The sequence below is a fragment of the Anoplophora glabripennis genome, unplaced genomic scaffold (genome assembly GCF_000390285.2).
Source record: "Anoplophora glabripennis isolate ALB-LARVAE unplaced genomic scaffold, Agla_2.0 scaffold80, whole genome shotgun sequence".
In the NCBI taxonomy this organism is placed as follows: domain Eukaryota; kingdom Metazoa; phylum Arthropoda; class Insecta; order Coleoptera; family Cerambycidae; genus Anoplophora; species Anoplophora glabripennis.
In genome coordinates this window covers 638,872-661,691 of record NW_019416401.1, presented here as the reverse complement: position 1 = coordinate 661,691, position 22,820 = coordinate 638,872, and the positions used below count along the sequence as shown (strand labels likewise).

The following is a 22,820-nucleotide window of genomic DNA, read 5'->3' as shown; positions in this document are numbered from 1 at the left end:
TTTAAATGAACGATAGCTTCATTTATTTATTTAATAATAGTAAAATAATTCCGAAATTGAAATTCTAATTAATATTTCGTTTAACAATAATTTTTGTGACATTTTTGTAAATTAAAAAAAATTAAGTATAAAAGATGCATTTTTTCTGGGGTTCAGGGCTATTCTACGAATTCGTAAATATGCCCATTGTTATTTTTTCGTCGAGCTACCCCAGTTTATAAAAAAATAATAAGTTTCTACGATGAATAGAAGCCGAGATATTGCAAAATTTACAGCGCGCACTTCCCCCACCACCACGCCGCCGGCCGCCGGACAGTTTACTTAGCGAGTACCTTCTCTTTAAAGGGCTCGTGAGTCGTTAATTTTCCACATTTTTCAATGCAATTCACGGGAAATCGTAGTTTACGTCGTAAACTTTATTTTGCGAAAAATTCAAGTCTTAATATTTATAAACAATTGCGCTACGATTTTTTAAAAAAAGATTCTTATCTTGGCTCCTGTTGGTCGTAGAGGGCACTTTTTTTATTTTAAAACTGTATTTTTTTTCCAGCTATCCATTGCATCTATTTTCGGTGAGATAGCATAAATAGCAACAATGTTATTCAAATTGTTTATAAGCGAAAAACGCACGGTTTTTTAATGCACAATTTGAGAATGTTAATGTCAAAAAAACGGTGATATTTTTTAATAGGTCGCTTAATTGCGTCTTTAAGATTACAATGACGCTTTCAGAATCATGTTTGATTGAAAATTAACGTCTGTACAGAGGCTTAAAGTTCATAACTTTTGGAGCCTCCGCTATAAACAAATAGAATTGTGCGAAAACTATTGCACCTACAGCGCCCACTTTTGGCACACTTTTAAAGTATGACAAAACCCTCAACTTGTCATAGGTTTTATAAAATTTTAACAATAAATGCGATAGTTATAAACAAATTAAAAAATGGGCACTTTTCTTGTTTTTTGCAATAACTTTTTTATTTATTAACCGATTTTAGTTTAGCAAGTCTCATTTTGTAGATAATTTTACTCCCTACAAGCTGTCTGAGTCACTATTCGCTAAAATTTATGGTTTTCCCTGCAAAGTGAAAAAACTGTTTTCCTTCACTTATTTGTTTAAACAGAAAAGTTAGATAATAAAATTTTTTGACTCACGAGATGAGATATGTCTTGTATTATGTTCCTTTAGACAATTTTACAATAATCTCGCGGATAGGACTTTTTTCGAGTAAAAATCTTATTTGCTTGGCCTATACATATACATATAGTCGAAGAAATGAAACACTGAACCTCCGAAATCTGTGCAGTAAGATGGATCATTATGCGGTTTTTTGTATTCGATTCGTTAGAGCGTCTAGAAAGTTTGTGACCCTATGTGATCAATGAGAAATGAATATTGCATCGGTGCATAAGGAAAATTGCATCTCGAAGAATTAAAAAATGAAAAATTTATAACTTGGAAAATATTGACGGAAATGAGATCAATTTTGCTACTCGGAGGTTTTTGGGGTTGCTGAACACGAATATCATGACGGCAACGGTCTCCGAGGTACCTAGTGCCCAGGGTGGTCGGTTTCCATGTCGTCTCCTGGAGTTTTGGTGAAATTCGTTATAAACTTATCCTTTTTGCATCCGACAGTAGGCCATAGTGTCCCGCCCCCCTATCTGTTCAAGTGGCTACAAGTATGACCCTGACACAATGTATGATTACTCCATGTGATAAGACTTCAATAACATTAACGCATTTGTTTCTATTTATATTTTCAATTGGATTAAGCACTTGTTTACTGGTACTTCAGCAGAAACAATGAATCTTAAGTTGTTATCTGCATTGAATGACACAAGCAGATTGTTTATGTGATACCTACTATTAAGAAAGAAAACATGGATCGAGTTTGAGGCAGCTGAGTACAAATCAAACGTGAACTAAATCGTAAGAACTCAATAATAAAAGAACGATGCTGAAGTTGGACACTTAACCTTAATTGGGGTTAATATCCATGTGCACCAATCAAAGCAAAAAGCACAGGCAGCAAGAGGCGAATCAATTCTCTTACGAGTAATGTTCGAATTGAATCCCTTTCACTCACGGACAAGGATACCTTGCATCGGCTTTTAAAATAAAGTAAATAAATAAACAAAAAATTATGGTATCTTCGATAGATTGTCCTAAAATTCTGAACAGACTTGAATTCAATAAACCTCCGTGATATATTTAGTTTGGTTGGTAATCGCGATGCTGTAACAGCATTTTGAGGACATTCCCTATACACTAGTGAATGATTTCAAATGTCTTCTAAGTTATTTCTGAGACATTTTGTTATAATTGTTTTAGTGTCACCTTTGGCGAGCAGTCGTCATCTCCTGGGGGCAGTTCGGAGGCAAAACGTCACCCCTAACTGCACCCCCGCAGCAATAAACGAGTTTCCCCCAGATGGATTCACCAGACAGCAGCGGCAACACGGCTTCGTTGTTCTGCACGCTCTCCTGGCCTGCTACCTATTCACCCTGCTGGCAATTGTCTGCGACGACTACTTCGTTCCTGCGATCAAGAAATTCTGTGATAGTGAGTATTACTTAATCAGATCTTTACTTTAATCCACATTCTTTATTGCTTTGTGTACAGGGTGTTTTAAATGAAGGGGTACAAATGATATCTTGATAATCTTGAAATCAAAATTAGATAAATGGTTCAAATGTGTCATATTGTTAGTTGCTTCATTTAAACACTATGTAACTTACATAGTGTTTAAATTTTTGAAAAGTATCATAATTTGTACACAATTATTTCAACCAGTGACGGAGATACTGGGAGATATCCCATTAGAAACGTCAGAATTTCGATGTTTTGTGAATTCAATAAGTTCGTTTTTATTTATAGAAAATAAAATGTAATCATTAAAAAACCGTGAAACACAGTGGTGTAGAAACTTGCTCTTACAAAATAGAAATTTCTTCGTCCAAGTTTTTTAATCTTAATGATTATTGTATTTAAAATTGTATTCTCGATAAAAATCGTATAAATGATTTTTTTTGGCATTTCTTAAAATTCAACTTAAAATTAAGCTTATTTTAGACTAAAAAATAACTTGAAAATTACTCTTTTTACGAATAAAATGAAAAGGATACTGTTTCTTTGAAATACAATTGAGAATTAGAATAAAATTCTGACGTTTTTAATGACGGTGTCTCTCAGTATTTTCATCACTGATTAATATAATTGTATACATATTTATTGTATTATCTTTATTTGGTTGTGTTGCCACTTCAAGTTTTACTAATCTACATCCAACATCTCTGAATAGCTGCGTAATTGTGATTTTTACGAAAATTTAAACGCCACATAACTTCCAATGAAGCAAATTTGTACCTAACAGTACTTTCCCTAATTATAATATTTTAGGATCAAGGTTATACACATTTACTTAAATTGATTATTGACAGCTGATCTTATAAAATAACTTTTCTCGAAAACTGTCATCATTTCGACATTTTCATTATGTTTTCAATTGATAAAGTGAGTCTTTTTTGTCACCTACCTGCAAAATACTTTTATGTTCTAGAACGCCAAAGTCTATTTCGTTCTAGAACATAAAACAAATGTCAAAATAATTCATTTCAATACAAAATAGTAACTATTATAAACACGACGATTACAATTTATTTTACACTACATGTAAATTGAAAGTGCCGATATTGCAGTGAGTTAAACTTACCTACATACAAAGTTGCACTCCTGAGCATTTATTAGCCCTCAAAGTGCGGCTCTAAATTTCGAAAAAAAATTAATATCTCTGCAACACTGCAACCGCAGAAAAAACAAATTTAGTACATGATTATATCGGGTTTACCCAAATGCACAGATGTACTTGAAATTTATATAACGTATTACCCAGTGCTCCCTCTGTGCGTCATATTTTTTTTTGAAATTTTTTTTGAGTCTAGATTTTGAGATATTGTTGTTGAAAGTTGTTCATTTTAACATAGGTTTATATGGCGAAGATGGACCTTGCGGCTCTTTTTTGCCCATAACTGAGAAAAAATGTAGAAATTGTGAAACAAAACTTTTCCATAGATAGTACACAGTATTATCTTATTTTTTATGTAAATCTAATGTAAGTTTTGAACATAGTACAGCTGTATTAATTAGAAACAGAAACCAATAATTGCATTTCTGTCTGACTTGAGGATTAATGTGGCAACGTCGCAATCAGCTGACAGCAAGGAGGCAATACATTTGAAAGACTTGATAAAAACGAAATTGATTTTAAAGTTTTAGTCCCATAAAAAAAGCGTAGGTCCCCCCTACGATCCTTACTTCCCTCGGACCCCGATATACCTCCTTAAATTACAATATTTTGGACACCCCTATATGCTCTTGCCCTGTGTCAGTTCTTATGCGGGACACCCTGTATTTAATCGTGACCAGATCCAGAACAAAATAATTTTAATAAGAATTGCGAAATTAACAATATTATCACTGACCAAGTTAACATGAAATATTGTTTTGCTTTTCGCTTTGATATAATTTTTGTTTTATGTTTAATTAATTGTAATAAAATCACTTCTGGATATTTCCTATAATATAGTTATGGTGTCTCAGTTTTATTCCAAGCATTTGTATATCTTTGTATATGCTAAATTACATACACTTTAGTCTGTGTAGATTATACAAAAATTTTCCTAAGATAAGTAAAGGTTTTGTTATGCAATTTGCTTATAATAATATAAATATAAGAAATATATAAATATAAATATGTAAGATAATTAATATGTACATTATTATGGAATTTTTCTCAATGATTTTGGCTTCAGAGACAGGTAAAACCTACCAACACTGTATATCTTAAGGAGCGTCAACAATCCTCCCCATAGTCTTTCCCCGCATTTATTTCGCTGTCATATAACTTGATTTTCGCATAAATTTCAGCTTTTATTCCAATTGCATTGCTGCATTGTCACAGTTACACGACAATCTTATATGATACGACTGGTACAACGGAAATTGGCGTAAAATATTTTAAGACCCAAGATGTAAAGGACGTGACATAAATAAGTACCAACAACTTTGAGCAAATCTAAAGACAGATCTCGAGAAAAAATATGGTAGGGGTTTTACAAGATTATAGGATTTTGTCAGGATTGTAATAAATGTGTTCAGCAGACAGAGGGGTGAAATATATTATCTGGTTCAAATTACTTTTGACAACAGACAGATACAGGGTGGATACATGAGGGTGTAAAAGCAATAGGAAGATGATTAAGGGATGCAAATCATATGGAATAGGGAACCAAACACGAGTAGTTATTTCTTTATTCTAGTATTCAACAGTTTACAGAAAACTGACGCTTCACAATAACAAAATTGGAATGTCATGCCTTTTAACCTCTGTATAAGCTCCAGTCACTTTCGAGTCTTTCGAAAATGGCTCTAGAGACTGTATTATAAGGATTTACTTGGAAGACCTGTATCTGCGATGACGTCATTATATCGAGCAAGACATTTGAAGAACTCATGAAGAATATGGAGGAAGTTTTAATGAAAATTAAATCAGCTAGCCTAAAATTGAATCAAAACAAATCAAGTGCAGCGTCTTTCAAGAAGTCGAATACCTGCTAACATCAGCTAAGACCCCGAAATCTCAACAGGCATTAACAAAACTTGTCGAAACCTTGACACATTTCCATAAGTACCTCTACGGACAATACTTCACTTTAAGGACAGATCATGCCTCTTTGAAATGGTGATTCCAGATTAAGAACCCAGAAGGCCAGCTTGTTAGTTACAAATTTCAGAAGAGTATGACTCCACCACTGAACATAAAAGAGGACGACTCCATGGAAACGCAGATGCAGTATCTAGGAGACCATGACTGGAAGTTGTTAGCATTGCAACATTTAGAAATGTTTTGTCAACATCGATACTACTTGATCGACTGTAATATTAGGAACCTCTATTTGCAATTTTCGATCAGAGAAAATATGGCAGTTGATTAGTTTAAGTTGTTCAATTAATATAATAAATAAATACAGCTGCATGAAGATTTTTCGTTTCTAGTTAAGTAAAATATTCTTTGACACATATGAAACTGAATTAAGATGGTAAATTTTGGAACAGTTCTCCAAAGAATTGATCATTGATGAAAACACATATTCTTATGACGAAGATTAATCACTAGCCTGTCCAAGCTTTACGTCGATACTCATTGATGTTTTCAGCACACACATAGACATGTGTTGATCTTAACGGCTCCATCCTGATTAAATCCCCGACAGGACAACGCTCTGTGATCAATATTCGCTTGTCGAATATAGGAATTCTTCGCTACGTCGACTATCTATCACCCAATATCGGGTTTTTTATGTTTGACAAGGGCTAATACGGAGAAAATTTGCGTGTAATTTTTCTGACTAGATTTACATTCGCGAACAAAGACTTAATAAGCTTCGTAAAAAATTTATTGTCGGGAAAATGTGATAATGGTGTAAGGATGGAATAGGCTCTTGTCCGGGGTACCTGTCGACTATTATTTCCTTCAAATTAAGTTTTAATTTTATTATTTTCTATAAAATCAATGTTTTTATCATCAACGTTATTTGTATACAGTGTTTTTAAGTAGAGGTAAAAAATCTAGGGGCGTCTTCTGTGGCCAAAATAAGGGTTTTTTGTATAAATGTTGGGTCTTAGGACAGCCATTGCCCAGTTACAGCGTGTCAAAAATTAAAAAGACAATCAATTTTTAATTTCTAAGCCGCTTGAGATAATTTAACGAAATTCGGTGTATATATTTAGTTTGACAATAGGTATTAAACAAATTCCAGCTTTAGAAACCTACCAGTGGCGGAGGTGTGGGTATCATCGATCATTATGTGCCATAAAAAATATATAACCCTATACAAGGTGGTTCGAATTTTATGCAGGAAACTTCGAGAGCAGATAGATCTTTTTAAAATAATAGGTGTTTGCCTTATAAACATAGGTCTGGAACGGCCTTGTTTTAGAGATACAGGGTGTTGAAGTTGTTAAAAAAAATATTTTTTGTTTATATCTCCGGAATTCATCGACCGATTTCAATAAAATTTAGTACACATAATGTATGATAGTAGGCCTTGTATTCCCTAAAATATGAGTACTAAAGATTTAACCAGTGGTGTACAACTGGACAGGGTCACCCCCTTTTTTATAAAAAAAACCTACGCCACTGTATTTTTTACAAGCTATTATAACGAATTGATATTCTAATGCACAAAATACGTAAAAAAGGTAACTTGAATTTTTTCCCTAAAGTTCACCGTTCTCAAGTTATTCATATCAATACAATCCTCTTGATGCAGACACTTCTAACCATAATATTACAAGAATATTTATGTTTATGCTTAAAAGTAAGTGCAATTTGTAAGCACATCAACAAAATTCTTTACACTCGTCGCTTTCATCTTTTTGGATTAAAACAATATTTGGAAAATCACGACAAAGGAATGAAAGGCACAGAAATGAAATTTTAAAAGCATTTGACGACGATCCTCGGCTAAGTACACGAAGAACGTCTCGGCAACTTGGGGTGAGTAAATCGAAAATTTGAAAAGTTCTACGTAAGGATGGCAGAAATCCGTACCATTTACAACCTGTGCAAAATTTACTTCCGGGAGATGCAGAGAGACGCCTGAATTTTTATTAGTGGCTGTTTGAATTCTTACTAGAAATACTTTGGACCGATGAGGCTACGTTCACAAGGCGAGGGGTAGTGAATTTTCACAATCTAGAGATTTGGTCACAAGAAAATCCTCATGAAAGTTGGTCATTTCTAAACTTTCAAGAAAACCATATATTTGAATTATTAGAGGCTGTTCAATTAAATATACGACAAAATAGCTGGATTCAAATGAATGGTGCTCCTGCGCATTTTAGGAGAATAAAACTAGAATGGCTTAATGAAAATTATATGAGATGATGGATAGGTGAACCACAATGGTGCAGAGGGTTAAGTGTCTTAGCCAGCCAGATTGCCAGATCTAAACTCCCTGGACTTCTACATTTGGGGTGACCTACCTGAAAAGTTTACTCGACTCCAATAGATACTAGACCACAACTGCTGCAGCGAATAGAAGACGGATATAATAAATTAAAAGAAAACCACCACATATTAGCTTCAATTAGTTCCATTAATAGATGTCAGAAATGTATCAATGAGAGTGGTTCGCATTTTAAACAATTGCTGTAAATATGTAACGCTAATTTTGTTTCTTATTTAGTTGTTGTTGCTTGGTAAATGTATTTTTATTATTATTTTGATTTGTTCTTATTTGTAAAGATAATGCCTCCAGGAAAAACTAAAACACACCAGGAACACTACCTCACAAGTGATGTGGAAAGAATTTTGTTGATGTGCTTACAAATTTCACTTACTTTTAAGCATAAACATAAATATTTTTGTAATATTATGATTTGAAGTGTCTGCCACAAGGGGGATTGTATTTGTATTAATACAAAATTTCAAGTCACCTTTTTTACGTATTTAGTGCATTAGAATATAAATCCGTTACAATAACCGTAATAAAAATACAGTGGCGTAAGCTTTTTTTCTAAAAAGGGGGTGACCCCTATCCAGTTGTACATCACTGGTTAAACCTTTAGAGATCATATTTTAGGTAATGCAAGGCCTACTATCGTACATTATTTGTACCAAATTTTATTGAGATCGGTTAATAGATTCCTGAGATATAAACAAAAAATATATATTTTTTAACAACTTCAACACCCTGTATCTCTAAAACGAGGCCGTTCCAGACCTATGTTTATAAGGCAAACACCTATTATTTTAAAGAGATCTATCTGTCCTCGAAGTTTCCTGCATAAAATTAGGACCACCCTGTATAATATTACAAATAAAATAGATCATATACGCCATTGTATTATCTTTTTGTTTCTTTACACTTTTTTGTATTCCAAACCGATTAACAACAAAATTACAAAAAAACGGTACATATTATTCTACACTATTTTTACTATCTGCTCACAGAAAAATCAGTCTGACCGAAGAATTATGCATGCATACCCCTTATATTTCCTGGTCTATAAGCTCTATAAGTTAATAGCCGTTTTCGGAATAAAACCGTTCTACCTTCGTTAAATAATTATCAGTATATTCAACTCTTACGATGGTGATAACCACTTGCATAAGTATAATTAGATGCAGTTTAGTGATCCATTAAATTTTGTGGATCTAGGTAAATCAGTTTGAGCTTAATAAATTCATTTAATCCTAGTTAAAACTAAATATTTGCATGGACTTGAATAAAATCTTATAATCCTGATTAAGGCTAAACTGTTTTGTCAGAAACTTAGAAAGATTTAGTTTTATTGTGATTTATGAATGTGTGGGAGCGTCGATACATTTTAATCAGTAGTTCAGATATTTACGATGCTTTCCGATGCTACAATCTGTGTAATTTGTTTTCATAAATAACTTTAAAACAATTTAATTCAATGTTTCTTTTAAAATTAGTTTCCATTTGCTCGTCAGTGTTGATTTAGACATATTGTACACGTCACTACACAGTTTGTGTTAACTATCATTACCTAATTCTCTTAAGAGATTTCAGCTTTGTTGAAGAGGGTTAGAATAGAATAAACTGAATAAAGTTTATTGTGAATTTAATTTAATATACTAGACATTTTGATGTTGGAACATTTTAAAACAGAATACAGGATATGTACAAGAAAATTTATAAAACATTTAAAATGTAAAAGTAAACTTATAAAGCATTTGAAAATATAAAATTTAAAAATATAAAAAAAAATATAATAAAAAATACATAAAAAATATAAAACTTGTGAATGTGAATTTTTATCCTTCAGAATTTCGCTACACTTTCCAAATTTAATCATATCTACATCTTTTTCATATATATTTACAGAATGCGAAAGCATACCCGTAAAAAACTTTTTTAAACTCGGTTTTCCTCCCTCTTTGATATAATTCAAACTTGTGCGGTGCGTGCCCTGTTCCCCAACTGAATCGATGGTTTTTTTTTTGTTCCAGATCTGCACATGAAGGAAGACATAGCAGGCGCTACATTCATGGCGACGGCCAGCTCTAGTCCTGAATTATTTATTAATTGTGTGGGCACGTTCGTCACGGAAGGCGACCTGGGTGTGGGCACCGTCGTGGGGTCGGCAGTCTTCAACATTTTAGCGGTGCCCGCTTGTTGCGGACTCTTCTCGAATATGGTAATCTTGTATTCATAACGTATTTATCAGTTTGAGCCTCTTTGTTGTGCTTTCTGTCGTCCGTGGAAGGAACGATTATATAAATTGAGAATTTTTCACACTTAGTGAACAGATATATAGTGACAGCCAAGTGTTTGTACTTACCATTAAAATTATTATGTATTACTTGTTATTTTAAAATCGTAAATAAATGTAGTACTGGTGCTTATATTCAATATTTTTATATTTATCGGTATACGATGAGGTGTACTTTTAAAAAAACTTTGTGCGATCGGACTGTACTAAATTGGAGCAGGTAGCTAAAATTTAATCCCTGACAATCCGTCTTTGTCTGTGCCGCTTCAATTTCTCGGTCCATTTCTCTTATAAGTAGACAATATAAAAACAGCATTTCAAAACATGAGGCTACTTTAAGCATCATAACCGGGTTAAGAGGGTTTTTAGTAATTCAAATAAAATTATTCAATATTATTATCAAAATATTTATTTAAATTTAATGAATAGACTTTTATTCCACACAAAAATATATGTATTTTGAAAATTCAAATTATGGTGAGTAAATGTAGTGTTGTATAAATGTACAATAAAGAAAATAAAAAAGTAGGTATATTAAAATTCATCCTCTGAATATTCTGATGAATTATCTTCGTCTCCTAGATTGATAACGATAGGTTCCACAGTAACGTCAATTAAATTATCGAGTTCCCACATTTTCTCCTCTTCTTTTTGTACATGATGTATACATCTTTGCCAGTTATCTGCAGTTACTCGTTCCAAGGAATTTTTTAACAAAATTTTCACGTCACTTAATTTAAACGTCGTATTATTTCGCGCTACATCTCCTTTTACCTGCGCCCAGACTAATTCGATTGGGTTAAGTTCACAGTGATAAGGTGGTAACCGTAGTACCGTTATTTGGCGATTTGTTGCCATTTCATCGATAACATATTTTTTCTGATCTTTATTAAGATTGACAAGTGTCAAAAGTTCCTTTTTCACCATATTTGTTTCAAAAGAAATGTTTTTTCCGGATAACCATTGAATTATATCGGCTTTCCTCCAAGCAGTCGTAGGCGTCCGCTCGGTCTGCCGTGAATGGTAACTGGCATTATCCATGACAATTACAGACCCCGGAGGAATAAGATCCAACATCTGTGTAAAATACTCTTCGAAAACATCTGCGTTCATGTCTTCGTGATAGTCACCTGTATTTTTAGATTCAAATAAAAGTAAACCGCCATCTACAAAACCACTGGCACTACCTATATGTGTCACTATTAATCTTCGCCCTTTACCTGAAGGTGCCTTGAACCCTGTTGAAAGTCCATCCAAAAATGCTTGTCGAAAACTTTTTACATTTTTATCTTGCCATACTTTTGTTACAGTATATCCCTCGTTGACCCAAGTTTCGTCTAGATAATAAATATTCCTCCCTTCGTCACGGAATTTTCTAATTGATCTTAAGTAGGATCTTCGCCAACAAATAATTTCATCTTTATCGATAAGAACTGACTTCCTGTTCTGCTTTTCCCAGCAAAAATTCAACTCTCGTAAGACGGCCCATAATTTGCTTCTACTGATTTTTGGCAAATCGTTGTCCTCTGAAAGTTCACTTAAAATTTTGTTTAGCGTTGGTATTTCTTTTTTAAAATAAAATGAGTGTACTTTTATGCGAATGACATTTTTGAAGAATCATCTATAACGACTTTTGACCTCCCTGTAGATGATTTTGGGGGATTTACAGTATCTTGTTCATTTTTTGTTTCCTTAAAAGTCTGTAGATAATCGATTTTCCAATCTCTGTCATTTTTGTTAGCATTAGTGTTACCCGATAATTACCTGAAACGAAATATTACCACGCCCATGGCCGGTTCTTATCTCGGGGTTTTATTACTCTCTTTCATTTCCAAACAGACTATAGTTATGCTACATTCGTATTACTTTTTAGATTCAAATTTTTATATGGATAGGTTTTTTACCATTCGGGCTCCAATTTCTATTGTAGGTACAATTTTATTTTCTAAAAATAATGTACTCTTGTTAGAACTTCCTAATGTGGTCAATTTCCGAGAAAAAGGCTTTTAATTAAACTCTGACAATATTACGGTGTATAAAATAAGTGACTTTTTTCAAAGTAGGCTTATGTCAAAACTTATTTATGGATGTCTCATAAACAACGCATACATTTTTAGTAATACTTTAAACTCTAATTAACCATATCAATATTTTAGTGATTGTTAGTGACTGTAGTTAGTAACGACTAATTACAGTCACTAAAATTCTAATATAAAGTTAATCGGAGTTTTAAATATTACTAAGAATGTATGCGTTGTTTATGAGACGTTCATCAATAAGTTTTGACATAAGCCTACTTTGAGAAAAGTCACTTATTTTCTACACCGCAATATTGTAACAGTTCAATTAAAAGCCTTTTTTCTCAAAAACCGTCCACATTAGGAAGTTCTAACAAGAGTACATTATATACAGTACATTTAGAAAATAAAATTGTACATTAGAAATTGGAGCCCGAATGGTAAAAAACCTAACCTTAAAAAAATTTCAACTTAAAATGTAATAGGAATGTAGTATAACTAGCGCCCTCCATGAAATATCCAAAAAATAATTAGACCAGCGTATTTGGCATCCTAAAAAACCCCGGAATACCAAATTTCATAAAAATATTTCTCACCGTTTGGAAATTTTCGTAAAAATTCTATTTAAAAAATTTTCATAAGACAAACAATTCTTATTTTGTATCTTACAATCACCCCTGTATTTACGGGAAGTCTTTCTTAAACACCCTGTATCCGCCATTTTTTTGGTTAAGGTCAGAGTATTGCAGTGTTGACTTTATAATTTTGTTCGCACACATAATGCAATGGTAAATGTGATATTATTATAAATTGTTAATAAAATATTGAATAAATGATTGTCACATTTTTAACAATTTGTTACTTTACGTAAAAGTCTTCAATTTACATGAAATTTTGCCAATTCCCGTAATTCTGAGGGAGCTGAAAATTAATAAATTTTTGCGATCGAAAAAATAACAAAAAAATAATTTTAAATTCATGTTCAGCACCCTGGAAAAGGGGAGTTGGCAAAATTTGATTAGAAAGATCAGAGTTTTATGGTAAAATAAATAATTACCAAATTTTTATACTTGCTTCGATTTTTTTAATCTAATATTTTAATTTTTACAGATTTCCAGGGAATGTTGACATAAAGTACAGACAGGTGAAAGCTTTAAAAAAAAACAGTATTGGATACCATCAAAATTTTCACGTATATGTTTTAATCACATTTGCCTGGATTGTGCGATTTGAATGATTTTTTTTTGCATGTAGGACTCTCCCAATACTTACTGAACATTTTAATGCTCACCACATAATTTTATAATATTGTCTTCACTAATAGTTTTTTATGAACATGAACAGTCCCAATCTTCAGATTCTTTTACGTCTCCTATCAGCCAACTTACCACGTCGCAATCATATTTTGACCTAAGTAGTACATCTTCGATGTCAACTTTGAATATCACGGATAATGAAAAGATTATATAAACATCTTAGTGATGATACCCCAAGAAAGAAGAAACTAAAATATGTTAGGCGGCTTGTCTTCATATTCAAAAAACAAAAAAAAAGATAACCTACAGAAAATAAACGTCGTTTAAAAAAAAATGACATAAGAAACAGAAAAAATAATAATTTTTTTTATAACTACAAAAGCAGTACACCCAAGCTACAGAAAAATAAAATTGTGTATTAAAAAACTTTTTGAATGTGAACATATTTAAAAATTTGCATGAACATCAATTTGATAATTTCCCTAACAATTGTAATTATTTAATAGAAATTGTAAGGGCTGTATGTGAAAAGTATATTGATGTGAGAATAAATTATGAAGTCAAAATATTTATTGCAATAAAATCTACGAAAAGACAAATATTAAATAAACTGACATTATTTAGAGGACAATAAATATATTTAAATTTTATTTTGTAGTTATTTAATATGACACTAAAATATTCTATTTTCTGAATTCCAAACTTAAAATATGAATGTTTATCATAGGATGCAAAATAATGTTTAATATGTAATAAAAATATTACTTAATCCAGATCTGTCCAAAATAGGCGTGGTCAGATTACCTCGCACACTCCACTTCTCCGCAATTTACATTCACTGGTACCCGTGCATTGGAATTAGATACAGCCGGTCTAGGTGGTCTATGGGAAAAATGGCAATATTCCGAAAATATAGAAAAATGTTTAATAATAATTACTAAATTATGGTTTTTCACTATTCAATCTAAAATATATATTTTTTCATTCAATTATTATTTCCCTAAACACTTATAGATTGTACATTTTTTTTAACATATATTAGTATTTGTAGCAATTAATTTTGAGAGCTTATATCTTCTTATCAAATAAGTTATTATCAATTGTTTTCGAAGTATATTGTACTAGGTTTACAGTGTTTACACAAATGGCTTTTCGTTTACTTTTTATATGTAACATAATTTTTAAAACGAATCTATTGCAATAACATCGCAACTTATCAAAATCATATAAGAGTATATCTTTTTACTGTAAAATTATCTAAAATGTTATACTTTTTACTCAAAATATTGAAGTATACAAAGAAGTATCTCCAACAAATCCTAGTGCATAAATTTTTGTCTTGTTCTGCGATAAATTAAACAGTATCCATTAATTCTACGAGTATATTGTCAAACACATAGGCTACTTTGTAAGACAGATGTAAACAACAGACCACGGTGATAAGAGCACTGGGTAAATCACAATAATACTGGATAAATAGGTACCTGTCAAATCAAATCGGCTGAAGCTACCTGAATGGGCGCGATGAAAAGCTTAAGATAAACTTTAAAAAACACACTGTGCAGCGCTTGTAAATATAACAAGTTTGAACAATTTTTTCTCACAATGCGTAAATATTTCATTCATTACAACTTTTTTGGTGACATCGAGTCTGTTTTTAATGTCGCGTATAATAACAATATAAATTAATTGCAAGCTACTTTGTTTCTACGGAAATTGAAAGAAAATTGATTATTATTGGAATGTGATTATCCGTAACTCGTTTAAAATTTATTCAGTTATTCAGACATAGGTAATATTTAATTTTATAGCGAAGTTTCACCTGTATTTCTTGAAATAACAAATTCAGAGCGAACCAACTGGAAAAAGATAAAAATGTTAACAAAGCTGTAGATAATAATTATCTCGGGTTTCAAATAAAACTTTTATGAGGAATTCAATATTAAGGGCCTGATAATTCTCCGGTTTCAAGTAATAATTCCAGCTTCCTATAAAAATAGAAATGTTCTTAAGAATTCGAAACTAAGCTAAAAATATATATTACTCATTCCAAATGGTAATACGCGTGTAAAAAAATATTTATTGAGCTATTTAATTGTATTACATCATATAGATACTTTTTATTTATTTATTTAACAAAAAATTGGTTAGTAAATTTTTTAATTAAAATTTGACTACGTCAATGCATTCTGTACCTTCTCTATGCGGTTTGTAGAAAAAAATCAACAAATTTAAGCAGTCAGATTTTAAATCAAAAAGTCGTTAACAATTTTTTGTCAAATTTGATACCGTAAAATAAATATACATATATTTAACAGACTTTTTTATGTTCCATCTCTCATAAAAAAGCGCGAATTATTTTTTTACAAGGGTGTTTCTTTTTGAAACTGGTCACTGCATTTAAACCGCATTCAACTAATTAATAGTAATATGTGACATGAAAATTTTTATAAATATCGAAACACTAATGTCCCAGAAATATCTACCTTGCCTGCATTCTTCTGCAATTTAAAACCAAGAAATATTTCCGTTGGAACTTATATCTTACGAGTGGTTTCTTTTTCATGGCATAAATAACAAATTTTCAGCATTCCTCTACCTCTAGTTTTATCCAAAGTTGCAAACGTTTTTAGTGCTCATCTTGAAATATAGGTATTACCGTCAGATATGTTCACAAACATTTTGTTTTATGAAACCGTAAACTTATGTAGTATGAGGTCAGAAAAATATGTAAACTAATAAAATAAGTACCAGAAACAAAATGAAATGTGATTTAAATAATAGATGATTATTTATTTTCCTTTTGAAAAATTTGTTGCTATGATTAAGGACAAAATTCAAGAAAAATATTGTTCTTAACTAATGATAATTAAAACAATTAAAGATTGTATTACAAAAAGCCTCATTTATCTTCCATAAAAGCAGAAATGACAGTTTTTTTTTCACCGTAAATTAATATCAAGATTTGAATTATAATGCTTTAAAAATGCGAGCTATTGTTTCAACTGTCAACTACCACTTATTTTTTAATCAATAAACAAACATTGTCATAATTATCTATTTGCGGCATTATTGTTTTTATTTAATTGGATATTTCTGCTGTACTGAAAATAGAAGTACCTATAAGATGTAGTATACTATTTATTCTTACTTTACTTATCCTGTCCACTGCCGAGAATATTCACCCAATAATCATCAAAGTTTAAAAAATGTTTTGAAACATTATTTTCGAAAAATGTTTTAAATTGCTTTTAATTTTTTAGTTAAATTGCATGTACAGTATTTTCATTGCATGGGTACCATTCAATGAATGTTGTAGGAAATCAACAAACCAATACGCGGGTGATTTGATCTGATGATTGTATTTGATTTTGACCTTAGATTTCAGGGTCAAATCAAAGTCAACATGAAAATATTTTTTAAAGACAGCAATCGTTAGAGGGGGTACAAGGACACATAGAAAAAAATGTTTAACTTCGCTCTTTTGATTTCTAGTATAAAAATTAAGGTATTCCACATAATATTTTCAACTGGCCTTGGTTTAACCTTGAAACTTAAATCAAGGTCAAAGACAAGGTCACCAGCATATTGGTTGTTTAATATATTACTTTTATTTTTGCTTTATTGAATTGAAATTTAAATAACTAATAATTTTTGGATTTCTGTACTTTAAAAAAAAAATAGAAACAGTAACGGTTAACAGACAGGTAATTTGCCGCAGCTCGTATTTACAAAACGATTTACCCTTAAGAGCAAAGCATTTCAATCAATCTAATCGAGCTTTCTCCGCTGTCCTTGAGAGGTCCGTTTGATAAAACGCAATAAAAATTGTTTCCACTCTCCATCAAATCAATCGTCTGTCCTTTAACCATGCAATAGACAAGCCTAGTTCGGAAAACTTTCGCCAAGTTGTGGAAATCGATGCGGTGATTAATGTTCTCGTCTCTTTCAGGTTTTGGAGGTTGAGTGGTGGCCAATCAGTCGCGACAGCACCATGTACGGGATCTCCGTGGTTCTGCTCATTGTAGTCCTTCAGGACGGCAGGATTTATCTCTACGAAGCTTTAATGCTGGTGTTAGCCTACTCGTTGTATATCCTGCGTAAGTATGAATCAATTCATTTGGTACTTCTCAGGTATTGTGGTTACTGGTATGAATTCGGGATTTCTTTATGAGAAATACGTGTTTTGATTATGTACGGGGTATCTCAAGCTCGATAGTATGGGCCTATTGTGAGGATACAAAAAATTTAAATAAAAATTGGGATACGCGGTGTTAAATGAGATTTTTAAGTGGTATTTCTTTTGGGACTTTTTAGTGCGATATTAGTTATAACTTTTAAATGGGAAATGATACAGAAAAATTTGTCTAATAAAAGTTTGTTAGAAAAAAGAGACCTTTTTAACATAAAAATCGGGTATGTTTCTGTCAAATCCAAGATAATACTTTCTATTGAAAATGGAGCTTACCTCATCCCATTTTACACCACATGTCACAAATTTTATTTAAATTTTTTGTATCCTCACAGTAGGCCCTTACTATCGAGTTTGAGACCCCGTACAAACATGCATTAACTAAAATAGCATTTCTCAATATTTGTCACTAGTACAGAATAATTATAAGCAGTGACTTCAGTGAAGACTTTGCAACAGGACAGACAGTATGGCACATTTCTTTTATGAAAATACAAAAGCATCAAATTACAGGCCAATTGATTTGATAAACTTTAGAAAAATATTTGAGAGATGACTTCAAACTAGACTTGCAGGTTTTCTCAAAAACGGCAAACAGCAACATATTGAATCAAAAACAGCTTGTATTTCCAAAGAAGCAATGTACGAAGTGATTAAAGAAATTACAACCATTATGGATTCTTGACAAACTACTTACAAAGCTATAGATCGATAAATGCTGCTTGATTTTTTATTAGATCGCCCACATAGGGTTTAAGTGTGTCACAAGGAACAGTAACTGGTCCCTTACTTTTTGTAGTCTACATCAATTCTCTATTAACTCTAAATAATGGTAAAATAATATAATATACTGATGACACAGTAGTTATCTGTATTGCAATTATTTGGGAAAACATTAAAGATCAAATAAAACGCGGTTTAATTGCTGTTAAAATTTAATTAGTCGGACAGTTATCATTAAATTTCAGTAAAACCAATTATATAGCGTTTTCGATTAAGATCATTTCGTTGTCTGATAATATCGATACATAGTTTCAATATGGTGATAAAAATAAGTTTCAGAAAATATTTAGGTACTGCTATTGACAAAAGCAATAAAATAGAAACAACGTATAAATAACTTGACAGTTAACACTTGAATATCTATTTATACGTTCTACCAACTTAGAGTTGAAGTATTTTTCGTTATGGTAAATTTAAAATTCTTTGTTATGCAACAGTACATTATATTGAGATGTGGCACATTCACAAGTACTTATGATGGCATTTCACTTTTACCTATGATTGGGGAGAAATTTTTGAACGACTACAATGTTGATGATGCTCTATTGTTGCTTGTTCTATATCTATGGTTACTCTTGATCGAATGGCGTCTCACAAACAAAATAAGTCCTCTTAAAATATTTTCCTTACTGTCTTCTCAATATGTTTTGGTGAAACATTTATCAATTCAAGGAATTAGTTGTATAATCCTTATAGTATAGTAAATCAATTACAAATTTACGCATTACCTAGTAGTGTAAATAGAATACTTGTTATTTAGGCAATCTATTCAAAGGATGGGAGTGCTATAGTAGAGTTATAGGACATAAACTATAATTAAAGATGCACACTCTTAATCAGCGTTGTTATGATCCACAATATCGGTTATTATTCATGAGTTGTTGAAATCTATCAGATACCGCAGTAAATTATGTAGTTGATTTTGAGTTATTTTAGTAAAGAGATTAATTAAATCAACCAGTGAATTGATTGTTATTGCCCAATTAAACATTTATCATATCGAATTACGTGACCTTTGTATCGATTTGAATTTCTATTGATTGACGTATCGCTTCAATCGAACATGTTTTCTGTTTGTTTCAGTTTTTAAATAGAAAATTTGAATCGGTTTTACTTTATAAACTTCCAAGTTGATGTCGTCGTTGTGAATAATACAAAATGCCGTATTAATTATTTATTATTGGCATTTAAAGTTTGAGAAGATGCGAATCTCGCAACGAATACTGTCAACTTCCTGGTTTCGCTTATCCTGAAGAGGAAAATAAATCTATCCTTACTTATAAATTCATTAGAGGGGGTTCAAAGAGAGTCCGGAATTTCGATTTGGAAGTGGTGGGAGGAAAGTCTAAAAGCTGGGAAAAGGGATCTACTTTCAAACCGCCATTAAAATTCGTTAATCTAGTTAGTTTTAACGTTATCAGTTACACATCCTTCTTTTAACGCAAATTGGGTCGGAGAATTAGATGGTTGGGTTAAGAGAAAAGCATCATAATTAACTTTCAGGTACTGGAATCTAATGTTTGTTTTGTTCCTTTCCCTTGCAAACTTATTCAACTTATTCAATTTTTTCTTTAAAATCAATTTTACTAATTTTCCAAATACCTTTCCCTTTGACATTTTTAAGATCTTTGACTCAACTCGTTCTATTAAAATGTTATAAATTAACTTTATCATGTTGGCCTGTTCAGGTCAATCACATGCCAGTTATGATCTATTATTATTGCCGGAGATTAAAAACTAGCTGTTTTTTTTTCTACAAAAAAAAAACGCTTTTTATGTCTTAGTCAGCCAGATCTCGGTGTAGTAAACAATATCACGGGAGAACTGAATGGCAATATCTGGTAACCTGTCCGAAATGGTGAAGTAATTAATAAATCAGCCGACAATAAATCGTTATCAAATCACAATGTTGATATACAGTGTTACACATGTTATGTACCAACAATAAAAGCGCCGGCCGGAGTATTAGGTGCTGGGACAGGCGGGAGACAGTGATAGATTGACAAAATGACGATATCCGCTTTTTAGACGTAAATATGGCGTATGGAAATCCATCGGATACGCTGCTAATAATAGGATTTCGGATATTTACCTGCGAAGTCAAATTTCACTATCGATTGATTCTATCGGTATTGGCAATTGAAATATGATGCAGTTTGCGTTGATCTACATATAAAAGCAACACGCAGAATAGTAAACAGAGAAAATTCAATCTGAGTCTCTCTATTATTCTTCAATTTTATTCTTAGAGCTGCAATGCAACACAATATTTTTTTTGAATAACGTCATCAAATATCGACATTTTGATTCAATTTTTTAAGTGTCAAAGGTACAATTACAAATAGTTAAATGAAACAAACAGATTTTTGGTTCTAGAACAAAGTGGTATTTTTCATACAGGTGGATAATTTCAATAATATGACTACAATTTTTTATATGTATTTTCAAATGAAATAAATTTATTTGAAAATTTCCCATCCCTCTTCTGTAGCCAATCAAATGATGTTATTTTGAGGCGTTACCGGAAAAAATATGCTGAAATTTATGATGACATTTGTGACATTTATTGATATTATTTATACCTATAAGCAATTAATTTATCGTCTTCCAGAAAATTCTTTTTAGTACAATATACAGGTAGAAAGACCTCCCGTAAATAGAAGGGGTGATAGTAGGAAAAATGGAAAATAAGAATTTTTTGTCTTATAAACTATATGTCTATCTCCTCTTGTTTTCGAGATACAGAGCGACAAAATAAAATTCATTGGAAATTCATTCATTGTTTGGAAATTCTCGTAAAAATTCTATTTAAAAAATGTTAATTTGTCGCTCTGTATCTCGAAAACAAGAGGATATAGACATATAGTTCATAAGACAATAAATTCGTATTTTTTGTCTTATGAAATTCTTATTTTTTGACGTACTATCACCCCCCTGTATTTACTGGATGTGTTTCTGAAATAGCCTGTATAATGAATGCAGGTAACAAATACATGTACTTAGGTCTTTCTTAACTAAAATAATTGGTAATTTGTTTTTTTTTCTAATCGCCAATCATTCCAGTTTTATTTGAGTTCTACGTAGAAAACTACCTAGATACGTCTTACGTTTTATTATTTTGAACAAATTGGAATTGGAATTGAATTGGATTTTCTTCATTAATTGTTAATAATATTTTTAGTAATATTTTAAAAATTTGTTAAGTAAATTAATTCATCTGATAATCAAATTAATATTAATACAATATTATTTACAGTTATTGATAGGTAACATTAAAAAATACAAACGATTCTGGGTTGGTTTGAATTAATGGTTTGAATTTTCTGTTTCAATATTTTCTGATATTTTTCGGTCATAATTAAAATTACAGGTATTAGGTATAGTATTTCTTATGATTCAATGATCTGCCTCGACATCCAAATGTAAGGCTTGATTGATTTGCAGTTACTGTGTCCTGTAATTTTAATAAGTTATTGTTCTCCAATATCCTTTTTTGCGAAATTTGATATAAAAGTCCCCCTTGAAGAATGATTGGTTATTTTCGTTTCGAAAGCTGTGGATTTAGAACACAAATATATAGTTCCTTCCAGTGTTCCAGTTTGGAATTGGTGGAAGATATATTTGAGGACTGTCCGAATTTGGCAGTCAGAAATTCAATTCTAAATCAGAAAATGGACAGAACTTTTTTTACATCTTTCACAAAGAATTTCTGTTTCTTGTAATTGTTTTGCTGTGGAGTTCCATGTTGTTATAATTACACTTTCTCTATAATTTTCACGATTTCCCATCTTCATATTGTAAGCAGTCAAAGATTTGTTTATTCTATTCTGCAGAACTGTTTCATACGCTTGTTTTAGATTTTTTCAGTTAAAAAATCCATCTCGCTTTCCAGTTAACTCTTGAATCGTAGGGGAGAGTGTTGTACCTTGGGACAATTTTTACATTAGGAAATATAACTTTTTTATTTATTAACTTAAAACTTGTGATATGAAAATTGAAATATCTGCTACGTTGATTATATAATAATGTATAATTGAAAAAATTTTCCTTTTTCAACCTTCTACAAAATGGACCATGGTACAACATGGTCTGGTACCTTGGACTTCATACTGGTGTACATTAGTCCAGTCAAAAATAAAACTAAAAACATACATAAAACAACGTAGAACATATAATTCTAAAAAAAAACAAAAATACAAAAGTAAACAAATATTTCTCTAATATTTATTACATATTTATATTTTCTTTTTTTTATGTTGGTCTCA

The 22,820-nt window shown here is 31.4% G+C and overlaps 1 protein-coding gene across 1 annotated transcript in view; it reads left to right on the top strand.

Moving 5' to 3' along the window:
* LOC108917579 (sodium/potassium/calcium exchanger 3-like) overlaps positions 1 to 22,820 on the top strand; it is a 38,858-nt gene that overhangs the window by 8,126 nt on the left and 7,912 nt on the right. The window contains exons 2-4 of the mRNA XM_023454432.1: positions 2,336 to 2,566; positions 10,044 to 10,231; positions 17,533 to 17,680. Of these exons, the coding sequence (XP_023310200.1) occupies positions 2,336 to 2,566; positions 10,044 to 10,231; positions 17,533 to 17,680 (567 nt within the window). The remainder of the gene's footprint in view (positions 1 to 2,335; positions 2,567 to 10,043; positions 10,232 to 17,532; positions 17,681 to 22,820) is intronic.